General features: G+C 41.8%; 1 protein-coding gene across 1 annotated transcript; it reads left to right on the top strand.

The window, feature by feature from the left end:
* The first annotated feature begins 8,144 nt into the window (after positions 1 to 8,144).
* On the top strand, positions 8,145 to 12,490 carry RPS27L (ribosomal protein S27 like). Its single transcript, XM_066558524.1, has 4 exons — positions 8,145 to 8,239; positions 8,481 to 8,589; positions 10,823 to 10,933; positions 12,003 to 12,490. The coding sequence occupies exons 1-4, from the start codon at positions 8,234 to 8,236 to the stop codon at positions 12,029 to 12,031; spliced, it is 255 nt and encodes an 84-aa protein (XP_066414621.1). The 5' UTR covers positions 8,145 to 8,233; the 3' UTR covers positions 12,032 to 12,490.
* The last annotated feature ends 23 nt before the right edge of the window (positions 12,491 to 12,513 follow it).

The following is a 12,513-nucleotide window of genomic DNA, read 5'->3' as shown; positions in this document are numbered from 1 at the left end:
ACTGAAACAGTCAGACCAAATTGGTTAATTATTGCAGTCTAACATGAATAATTGGATTATAGGCTACTGCAAATGAAAAAGTCTCTGAAATATTTTCCTGTAGCTGTACTTTCAGAGACATGAGTTGCTGTGTACTGTAATTATGGCCATGCTGAAGATGACTACACAAACACATTTCAGCACTGAAGAGAGAATTTGGGGGTTAATATTCACTCTTGAGTTTGATGGAACACGTAGGCTTTCATATGTCTCTGGAGCAATATGTTTGTGATCGCCATCTGTTACTCAAGAGTATTTTTATAGAAAAATAATGCAAATTACTTCCCTCTTCAATTACACTGGTGCTTTGCAATGGTGCGTTCAGTTCTGATTTGGAAAAGTGCCAGTTTGTCACATTCAAGGGACAGATGTTTATTTAACCATGGACTTTAAAAACAAGATATAAAAATTAAGTTGCATTTTTTATTTTCTAGAATATGAAAAAAACCCTCTAATTGTTCAATTGTGTACCTTGTAATAGGTTAGTAAAACTTTGAGGGGTACTATCAAAGCTGTTAAGGTTCAATAGCCACACCTCTGTGATACCTGTTCCATGAAAACACTGGAACCCAGTCTTTGTTATTGCACCAAATTGGAAAAGTTAACATTTGGTTTATATTGCATTACAGTCAAATAGATCAACAATTCTTTTCTTTTCTGGTATGGGAGAACCTCTGAGGGGAACACTGAACCTGTAGGAAATAGAACAGATTTGAAACTATGGTTTACATTTTGTCACTATGTAAAAGCAGATGGGACTGTAATAGTCTGATTCTGTTTTGTACATTTCAAAAAAGCAGAATTTAAAAACGCTTTAGAATCCCTAAGTTACTACCTTACCATTTTGCCTGAATAGAATCACAGAATCATTAAGGTTTGAAAAGAGCTCTGAGATCATGGAGTCCAATCCTTGACCAAATACCACCTTGTCAACTAAGCCAGAGCAAAAGTTCCATCTCCAGTCTTTTTCTGAACACTTCCAGGGATAATGGCTCTGTCACCTCCCTGGGCAGCCCATTCCAATGTCTAATCACAGTTTCTGTGAAGAAATTATTCCCAATGTCCAACCTAAACCTGCCCTGGAGCAGCTTGAGGCCATTTCCTCTCAGTCTGTCACTTGTTCCCTGGGAGAAGAACCTGATCCCCACCCTCCTTTCAGCAATGATAAGTTCACCCCTGAGCCTCCTTTTCTCCAGGCTAAACACCCCCAACTCCCTGACCTGTTCCTCATCAGACTTGTGCTCCAGACCTTTCCCAGCCCTGTTGTCCTGCTTTGGACTCACTCCAGCACTTCAATGTCTCTCCTGAATTGAGGAGCCCACTGGATGTGCCCCACAGTGTGGGGGTACCAGTTGTTGGTTTCTCTGGGTCTGGATTGAAGGCACTTGAGAGGGTAATTCATGTTCAGACTCAAGTATTTATAATTTCTTATCACTAAAACAGTCTCACTGCTGTGAGCTGGGCAGCTTTTCATTAGAAGGCACAAAATGGCCAACAATCTCATTTTACAAGGTCTTTTAAGACTAAACTATCCAATTAAGAACTGACACCTAGATTATTTTCCCTTTTAACCTCATAACTGATCCCAAAGAGTCTGCAATGCAGACTTTTCTGCCCAATTACAAAATGGCACCCAAACCCACGACAAAGTGTAGGGGGATAGAATATAAGTAAATAAATGTAGTATAGAAAGTAATCTTACCCCCTAAAGAGGGGGTTAATTGCAGCTGGGTTAATTATTAAGGATTAGGAGCAGGCCTGATGTTAACAGGCCACAGCTGTAGCTAATAAGAAGAGTGTTATAAAAGAGTGGATTGGTTGGTTGAGGGGAACTGGAGTCAGTTGGCTGCTGTAAGGATAAGGAAGAGTCAGTGCTGAGAGGAGCTGCCTACAAGAAATGTCAAGGAGGTATGAAACTCTGGCAATATGGAACCCTTGCAATGTAATGACAATAGAACTTTTGCAATAGAGTGACAACAAAGAAGAAGGAAGAAGTATGAAGAAGAAACCCAAGATGACACTCTGTGCCCTCCATCTTGCTTCTATCCACAACACACTAAAAATCCCAAAACCTGAATTTCTCACCAAGTTACACACCTACACTACTCTCTATAATCTGTTTCACACTTTTGTGGATTCTAGTCTATCTTGAAGTCTAGGGAATTTTCTCCATGAATTAGAGTCAAAGTCAGTGCTCCCTGGGGGTCAGGGCACCCCATAGCAGATGGAGAAATATTCCCTGGGTTTCCACACCCCAGCACATGACCATGGTCACTGCCCTGGTCCTGCTGGACACACAATTGCTGGTAGAGCCCAGTGCCATTGGCCTTTCTGAGCCTCTGGGCTCATGTTGAGCCACTGTCACCAGGCACTCCAGGCTCTTTTCTGCTGGGCAGCTTTCCAGCCCCTCTGCCCCAGCCTGTGGTGCTGCTGGGTGTTGTTGTGACCCAGGGACAGGACCCAGCACTTGGCCTTGTTGAACGTCACACAGCTGGCCTTGGCACCCAGATCCAGCCTGTCCTGATCCCTCTGCAGAGCCTTTTTGTCCTCCAGCAGATCAACACTCCCGTTCAACTTTGTGTCATCCATGAGATTCTTAAGGGTGCTCTCAATCTTGTCATCCAGATCATCATTAAAGACCTCAAAAAGGACTGGGCCCAGTTGTTGCAGTGTGATGCCATTTCCTGTTTCACCTATCCCAGCCCTCCAGGTGTGCCAACCTCTCCTTTCCCCTGCCCCTTTGCCCTCCTGCTAAGTGCTGTCCATCAATCTTAACATTCCAGCAGGGTCATGGTGTGGTTGGCAGAAGTTCAAAAGATGCCCCTCAGGTCCAGGCTCATTGGCCTGTCCAAGTGCCTTTATCCCTTGAGCCTTCCCCTCCTCCCACCTGGTTGGTGGCTCACCTGTGCCTTCCCCTGCCCCTGTCCCCGGGCTGAAAAGGAGACGGGACCATGCGGTCTGGATTCTGTTGGGAGCTGCTACAAGATTCAGAGGTCTGTCATCCTGGAATAAACTCTGGATTAAAACTCTACAGCAGAATCCTCTCCTTTTTCTCTTCACCGTCCCCTGAACCTTTTCCATCAGAGGTAAACTGAGTTCCTACCATGCCTGGATTTGTTCCGAGTGCCCAGCTGCAGCACCCAGCCGGCCAAAGGTGTCTCTGAGGTGAAACACCACAGCTGCCGCCTTTGGCCCAGCAGCAAGGGTCAGACGAGGCCAGGCAGGTCCCACCCGGTAATATTGGGATTAATATTCCATACCCAGTACCCATCCCTGGGAAACACCACCAGTGACTGGTCCCAGCTGGATGTGGCACCATTCAGCACCGTGCTCTGGGCCCAGACATTTTTAACCCAGCTAAGAGTGCACCTGTGCAAGGCATGGGCTGCAGCTTCTCCAGGAGGCTGCTGTGGGACAGTGCCAAAGGCTTCCTGAAGTCCAGGCAGACTGCACAGCCTTTCCCTCACCCACCAGGCAGGTCATCTGCTCATAAAAGGAGAGCAGTGCCAGAGTTCAAGCTCATCCAATAAACAGGAGAGTCCTAATGAAGGTAGAGCAGAATTCCCTTAGTCACTGGGGTGTAGATAAAGTGCATCTGTTAAAGCCCTCAGTTCAAGAAAGGAACTAATAGGAACAGCAAAGGGTAATGATGACCTCTACTCATGTGCACTAAATTCAAAAATCTTTACATATGCATTAAAAAAGCCAGAAAACACTTGTTTACCAACACCTACATTTTAAAGAAACAAACAAATTATATTGCTATGTCATTCCCACTCTCATTATTAATTTTTCAAATGATAGGCATCATTACTTCTAGCTTTCAAAGATCCTTTTCCCCCCTTTAGTTCAAAGGTGAGACTGGTTAGGTAAAAAGACACCTGTGTGAAAATCTGTTTTCAACGAAGCTCTTCTCAATACACACAAAATTGTAGACAATTCTGCATCTTAATTGCTTAAGTACAAGGTTTTAACAACAACAGAGGTTAAAACATGTTGGTAGAAATAAGATCCTGTTATTTTGGCACTAACTGGAATCAGCAGGTCCAAGTCCTACCAACAATAATCTTGTGAGGCAGTCCTGCCCTGAATGCCACCTAACCACAAGTCATTAACATGAGCTTTGCTCCTTAGCTTTTGAACTCTGCTACCCAATGTAATAATACTTTTGATGCCTATCTGTAAAAACTCTGACTTTGGCAGGTGCCTCTGGAATTCATTACTGTAGATAACCATCATGTGACACTCCTTTAAATAAAGTCACTTATTACCTGTTTCCAGTAAATAAGTCTTTCACTAGAAGGTGGATACCTCTATGCTCATTCTACACTTTGTCTTCCTGCATCTGATAGGTTGATATGTCCTGCTTTCAACTCCTAGTTTTAAGATCAATGCATTGGTTTAACGTACAAAGAACAGTACTCTCCTTTACTATAGTGATCTAAATGTATGAATTTTTCATGTGTATATACTGCAGAACTTTATGTAGAAGAGGTTAGATGAAGTCATTATTGGGAAAAAATTACACAAAGTATGTACAGTTCAATTCCAGAAGGAAAGAACAGTGTAAGATTCTCACCTGTAAAATCCATTAATTTCAAAGTTTGCTATTGCAGTAGTGCTAAAAGTGGAGTTTCTTCAGTTTCCACTGCTAATCTAAACGATCTGAGCACAAGCATAATTAAACCAAATTATTACATGCCACAGTTTACACCATTAGTTTACAATCAATTAAACTAATTCTGCAGTATAGGCAAAACCACAGGCAGGCCACATTGTGGATCAAACATACCACTCAAAGTGAACTTATTTTGAGTGCAGCTTAAAGGTGGTTAGCAAAAAGAAATGCTAATCTAAATGCTCTTAATAATAGTATTACAGAGATACCCATCCTCATTTTAGTATTCTAGACAGTCACTATAAGCATTAGTAGGGTGAATTTGGGTTTTTAAAATCAGTCACTACACACTTTGTCAGTGACCACAGGCAGAGTTCTGTAGCAAAACCTCCCAAAAGCTGTCAGATAGCAAATCCTAAGGAGCTACCCAAATTCAGGTGCAGAAGATCACAAATGGAGCAGAAAAAAGCAGTTCCAGGGGCAGCAGGTGCTCATCACTGTGAGGGTTTGTAGGCTGTCCCAGCCCAGCAGGAACCCACCACAATGCATGTCCTGAGACTGACACTCACAATGCAGGAGAAAACCCAACTGTCATTATGTTGTTTTAAAAAATTTCCAGATCAGCTTTTGGAATTTTTCTCTTGTCATTCTAGCAAAGAGACAAAGTTTCTGTTTCTTTTTTTTTTTTTTTTTTTTCCTAAAATGAGATCAAAGTCCTTGCTTGCTGGAAGAAGGCTGGAAAGAGGAAGTTGTTCTCTTAGACCTGAATCTATCTGTGTCTCAGTAGGCCAAGCTGCTGTTGAACAGACAGCATTTCTCTCCTTGCTAACTGACACTTCAACTCAGTGCTGCACTTCTGTTTTCTTAAGAGTACATTTCATGAAAATCTTATTGTAAGATGAAAGGTAATTCATTAGAATGTACTCATACAGCAGGTCACTGAACTTCAAGCTGTTACAAAAAGGAAATGAATCTACAAGCAAAACCAAAATAGAGAACCAGAGGAATGTGTCCAAAACACATCCTGTTTTCAGATCATCCTGTGTGCCCTTCCTTCCATGGAAGCCAAATTCTAATGTGACTCTAAAGTCTTCCTCAGGCACCAGAGGCTCTTTGCCTCTGTTGTTTTAGGAAAGAGCTCTAGGGGAAAGCAGGGAGGAAGAGGTGAAGAAGGATGGCACTTCAGAAGTTCTATTTTATTGTAAGTGGTGTTTTATACATGGTGAAGATATTTTCTTTAACACAGAAAAACAGAACTCTACTGCAGATACTAAATCAAAAGCCTTAAGCAATTATCCTTTTTCCATTCTGCTTGCACATAAATGACATGCATTTGAAAAGGACAGGAGGGTAGTAGGAACAGCTTAAAACACAAGAACTGACTCTGTGCTGGTAGCTGGTTTATGCTGTTAGCTTCACAGCACAGCATGCAGAGGAAAGTATGAGTCAGAGCCCTTCCTAGTAAATTCCCCATGATACAACAAGAAATACTTCCAAAATACCTCTATCTGTGTGTCATCACCACATAAGGAAAAAATGCTAACACAGCATTACAGTGCTACAGGGCTGGGACAGTGAGAAGAGGAAAACCAATGTAATGGCTTGGAGCACTGCAACACATGGGGCTATTCTGGCAGAATAATGGAAGAGTTTGGGGTGGAAAGTGTTTTGAATGTTGTTATAGCACTGGAGAGATCAAGCCCAGCCTTGAGAATATTGTTGTCAGAGCGATATGCCTCTGTGAAATTACATCCTCACTTGTGCTCATGGCAAACTTTTATAATAAGTTTTGTTGAATGCATCAGTTCCCTCTCAGAAAGGCAGTGTCCTGACACGTTCCCATTGGACTTTTGGGAAGACTTCATACCAAAGGATTTTTGTAAGGTCTGTTGTGCCACCAGGAGGGCTTCTACTGAACTGCACTTTTAAATATTCCAAATATACCAGGATAAATACACGTGATTTTACAGATTATAGATTACTGACTTGCAGAAAAAAACCACTCAGCCTGTTACTAAAAAAAAGAAAAAAAAATTTCCAGTATGCAATATTTTTATGTTTCATAAGTTCTCTAAATTGATTTAAGCACATGAATGGTAACTAACAGAAATTCTCCTGCCTTTTACTTTTTGAGGTACAACTTCATGCAATGTATCATTTACTATGAAACAACAAACATATATTCAGTTCTGGGTTCCCCAGAACAAGAAAGACAGGCAGAGGGTCCTGTAGAGGTCCACAGAGATGATGAGGGGTCTGGAGCATCCCTCTTATGAGGAAATACAGCAGGAGCTGAGCCAGTTTAGGCTAGAGAAGAGAAGACTAAGAGGGGATCTAATTAATAAATATAAATATCTTCAAGGCGAGTGCCAAGAGGATTGTGCCAGACTTTTTTCAGTGGTGCCCAGCGATGTGATGAGGAGCAATGGCCATAACTAAACCACAAAAAGTTTCACCTCAGCACGAGGAAGAAGTTATGTGTAGGGTGGCAGAGCACTGGAACAGCTGCCCAGGGAGATTGTGGAGCCTCCCTCCCTGGAGACATTCCAAACCCACCTGGACACATTCCTGTGTCACCTGCTCTAGGTGCCTTCCAGCCCTGACAGTTCCACACTTCTGTGCCATACGAGTGATGATTTAGTCACTATCCAGAGTGAAGCCAGGGCAGTTCTGTGAAAAATGCGTATTTTATGATTGGCTTTTTGCAAATATTAAAATGAATATTATATGTGTTGTGTTAGAAAGTAATGCTGTATTAATTCTCTTAAGTAGTGTGTTAAATATAGGTTTAGGTTTTTAGGTTATAAAAAATGTTAAAATAAAAACTATGCTATGTAGGATACTTTTTTTTTTGTAAAGAAAGGACTTGCAGCGAGATAGCAGCCACAGGACACCTAAATCCTTCAGAGAAAAAGAATTTATTGCCCTCTTATCAGAAGAAATGAACTTCTTCCCGCCTCGAAGGCGCTGTTAGGATTCAGAGGAAGAAGCTGACACTGCCCAGACAGAATCCTGTGTTTGAATGGAATTTATGCATCATGGATGAGGTGTATGAATATGCAACAGGCTGTTGTTTTTAAGGGTTAATCCTCTATTAACGTGGGTCCTTTTTTGGGTTTATGCTGCCCAGAAAAAGGTACCCGGACGCCCATAACTCTTTATCTCTATTGAGAGAGACATATTGTCATATTGTCCTAATTCAAATTATCCAAATTATTATTACTCTACTCGTATTACTATTTTTTATAACCATTACTATTAGACTTTTAAAATTTTAAAAACAAGCGATTGGCGTTTTTCACAGATACGTTCCTGCGTCACCCGCTCTAGGTGCCTTCCAGCCCTGACAATTGCACGATTCTGTCTCAGTCGAGGGATGATGATTCAGTCACCCTCCAGCGCGAAGCCGGGGCAGTTCTGGAGGGCACGCACGGCCCTCAGGGCCGGTGTCCCGCCCGGCAGTGTCGGAGCACCCGTGCGGGGCTGGCAGCGCTCGGTCCCGCCCCCGGCGCTCGGCACAGGCGCGGCGGCGGCGGGAGCGCGCTGAGGGCGGCCCGGCCCGGCCCGGCGGCGGACATGCCTGTGAGTTGTTTACGGTCCGCTGGTGCCGCCCGGCCCGGCCACCGCCAGCGGGGACCTGGGGGGCGGGGGTGACGGAACGGCCGCGGCCGTGCTCGCTCGGGCTCCCCGCTGTTCCCGGAGCCGCCCGCGGAGGCCCCGGCCCGGCCCTGGCGGGGCTCGGCTGCGGCCGCGCTGGGGCAGCCCCGGGCCCGGCCCGGCTCCCGCCTAACGCGCTGGGCGCTTCTCCTCTTGTCCCACCCAGCTGGCCAAAGACCTGGTGCATCCCTCCTTAGAGGATGAGAAGAGGAAGCACAAAAAGAAACGTCTCGTGCAGAGCCCAAACTCCTACTTTATGGATGTAAAATGTCCAGGTAAATATTTGAAATGTTCATGCGTCATGGAAGGAACAAAACTAATTTTATATACTGTTAATCTTCATATAACAGTTGATTATTATTTCCTATCTGAGTTTGTATTTTGCAGGGAATAAGGTCTGTATATTGCTTTGGGTTTTTTAACAATAAAAGTGTTTTCCATCTGTGGAAAAAGTTGATGTAAACAATCAGACACTTTTTTTTCTGGAGATTCTGGCATGAGTTCTTTAGTTGGGTTTTTTCCTTTATAAAACCCTTGCAAGTAGGGAAAAACCCAACCCCCCAGGTCTGCATGTATAAAAAGTGAGATTAAGTGGATGCCTTAAAGTATCCATAGCACAAGTTTCAAACAGAAGCCAATATTGTTTCCTTCTTTTGTAAGTTGGTTCTGGAAGAGCAACTGGAAAAACTTTTGACAAGGACATATGCAGGGATACTGCACATATACTTAAAACATACAGCACTGCCTTTTTTGTATGTGCTGTTAAGAATTAAGCTGCCATCTAACTCACATACAAGGGTTATAAGATGTTGCCCGTGTTCAGTACTTTGTCTCAGAAACATCTGTATGATCAACTTCACTTTTATAAACTGAACTATGGGATTTTGTAGCACCATGACAGGAAGGTGCTCTACCAGTGAACAGCTTTTTTATTCAGCACAGTTACATCCATATTGCCCAGTGTGGTAACTTCCTAGCAACTGCTGCAGCATAAGAAGATTCTAGCAGTAAGAAAACACTTACAATAGTGATCTTCCTGACTTAGAACCAGAGAATTGTTGAGGTACTCAGGTTTTCTGATCTTATTCTTTCTTAGTTGCTTAGTTTTCTAAGAACCTCTGGGACATATTCCATCTGAAAGTGAGGTAAATGAATTTAAACAACTTGAAAGTAAGCTCTGATTGCTTTTAAACAAATACAGGGTTGAAGGCTCAGCTTCTGGGGTTTTTTGGTTTTTTTACACTTTGTTCAAACCAGAGTACCTGAATGCATACACTGTGATACTGTTAGTGTCAAAATAGGTCCATCCATGGGTTATCTTCATTATTGTTGGGTTAATTGTTTTTTGTGTTTGAGGGCTATATAGAGCAAAGCAGGAGGGCTTCAGGAATGATAGAATCCTATGCACAAGGCATTGAAAAGAGCAGGTGGCCTTATGTGTCCCTTGGTCAGTGGAATTGGAAGTTCCTACCTAGATACTCAAATGGGTTGAGCTCATTTCCCTGCCAACTCACAAACATTAAAAACTCATCAACATGGAAGTTCAGCTTCAATAGGGGGAAAAATTGCTGTGATTAAATTGTAGCTGTTAGCAGTTTTTCACAAAGATTTGTACAGTTGCTCTTTGTGATTTAAACAGAGATCTGTTATTCTGTCCAATAGTGCTTCTCCCTACCAAGCAGACCTTTTGTCACAGGACCCTGCTCACAACATATGTTCTATGTTAGCTGTCTGATCCACATGTGCTGAAAATGCAATCTCTGCTCACCTTTACCTATTTATTTTGTATATCCACATCCAGATTAAATCCTTTACAGGATTTCTCCCTCCAAAAATACCTCTTGGCTAATTAAAATACTTTTCAGGGGAAGAAATTGAAAAGCAGTGAAAATCCCATTTCTAAACCATGTATGAGTGATCTCATCCTTTCTTAAGTCATAAAATTTATAAGTTGTAGACAAAAGCATTACACAGGGAATTAGTGAAATTTTTCTGTGCAAGTCTTTCCATTTAAATATTATGTTAGTTTTATAGAATGCAACCAAGCCTTACATGTACCAATTATTAAACAGAAAGCAAACACAGATTGGAACAGCAGTGTTTATATTCCCAGCTTTCAGGCTTTGTCAACAGCAGTGTTCTACTGTTACAAGGTAAATATTTCTCCAGCTACATGAGTTCCTCTGTTCAGCAGAGGAGGCTAACCTGGAACTGCTGAATTCTTTACAGGAGATGTGATAGGCAAATTAGGGCTTGTCAGCCAGCAGGGTCTGTTGATTTTCATATGGGAATCAAAGCAGTTTCTGTTACCTAACTTGCTTTTCCATGCATTTAAGTAAAGGCAAGCGCTTCAGAACACAGCCATGGCTGGCTTAGTTTGGCTTGGTGTGTTGTGTAAGGAAATACAGATGCATTTTGCACAAGTATTTAGAATACCTGATTCAATTACCACAGTAAAAACTGATGCTAGAAATAGCCAGTGGAAAGTTTCATGATGTTGTTTTTCAGGATGCTACAAGATCACCACGGTGTTCAGCCATGCTCAGACAGTAGTTCTGTGTGTAGGGTGCTCAACTGTCCTGTGCCAGCCAACTGGGGGCAAAGCCAGGCTCACAGAAGGTAAGAGCATTGTTACACAACCTAAATATGCCACTTAGATAAATGCATTTCATAGCCTGCAAATATTTTAGCTTGGATTTTGGAAACTGATACTGGAACACTGATTTTGCAAATTGCTTAGAGCTGGCTAGTAGAAACATTGATAATAGGCTCAGAATTGTGAATTTTCTTCAGATTCCTTTCTTTAAATGGCTATACAGATCTTCCAGGCAGGTAAACACCTACATTGTCATCAAATGCACTTCATTTTAGGTGACTTGTCATTCCCTTCAGCTTGTGTAATGAATGCTGCTGTTTAACTCTGAGCTGGGTTTAAAGTGTTAAAAGCACCATCAAAGGAGTAGGGTACTTTTGCCAGGCTAAAGCAATCCTGTGCCACTGCTAGTGATTAATGGCTTGCCTGTTTGTTTTTAAACAGCTCTACTGCAGAGCAGTTCCCTGGCTGAAAGAACATTTGTTTCATATAAATTATAAGGGAGCAAATATCCACCAATAATGTATCTACAGATAACTGGTATAACACCAGTATCTTTGAGTGCAGCCCAATTCTGGGGTATGTGAAAAGCACTGGAAACACTTTAGGATTTAAAAAATGTAAAAATTAATCCAGATTTTATTAATTTCTTATTTAAAGGGCAAAAGGTAAGCATGTATACAAATTACACATAGCAATGCTTATATAATGTGCTGTTACACAGGGGTGGTAAACATGAGCACAGAATACCTGAAGTGAGGCTGTTGAGCAGTTGAAATGGTGACACCACACACAGCAGCTGTTTCAGTTGGGGTTTGTATCACTAAGGGATGGAACAGTAGACTGAAATTTTAAAATGCATCTGGAAGAAAAGAAATAGTACACCTTAAACTTATTTTAAGATGAGTTGCATGACAACCATGTTGCTCAGGTTGAACTAGAGAAGACTTACAGCGCTAAATCTTCACCTCTTATGGTACATGAAATTTAAATTTAATCCATGAATTTTTCTACTTTCATTGTATGGGCAATTTTTCAAGGCAGTCTAACAATTTAAGGACTATTCCTATCTCTACTCACATGATTTCTTTGCAGGCTGTTCATTTAGAAGAAAGCAACACTGAACAGTTCAGCATGTGATTTTTGGATCTGTGTTCCTGAAAGCCTTACCAGTTTAAAAATGCCTGTTACAACAACAATGTAATTATGATTGATTTTGTACAAATTACATGCTACTGCTGACTAATCTGCTGGAATCTCTTTTTCAATAAATGATCTGAAGTGCAAGTTCTTCCTGTAAGTTTGCAGACAACCAAGCTCTATTTTTATAAGTTTGAACAGTAAAAACCTTGGACTTCCTGCATCCTTCCCTTTGCTAATCATAAACTACAGCAGTGTAATGCATATAGTTACAGAAACTGCTTTAAAAATGCATTTTGTGTATTTTATTACTGCAGCTACCATAACTGCAAGGGTTGCAAAAGCTAGATAAGATTTAAAATGGCTCATTTGCTTTCAGTGTTGCTGTAGTCCCTTCCCCCTCTTGGGTAATATGGTGATAAATAAAAATGAAAAGTTACTCACCTCTGTTCAGCTGTTTCTCTGG

Source organism: Molothrus aeneus, chromosome 13, assembly GCF_037042795.1.
Source record: "Molothrus aeneus isolate 106 chromosome 13, BPBGC_Maene_1.0, whole genome shotgun sequence".
NCBI classification, from domain to species: Eukaryota; Metazoa; Chordata; class Aves; order Passeriformes; family Icteridae; genus Molothrus; species Molothrus aeneus.
This window is presented reverse-complemented; position numbering and strand designations above follow the sequence as displayed.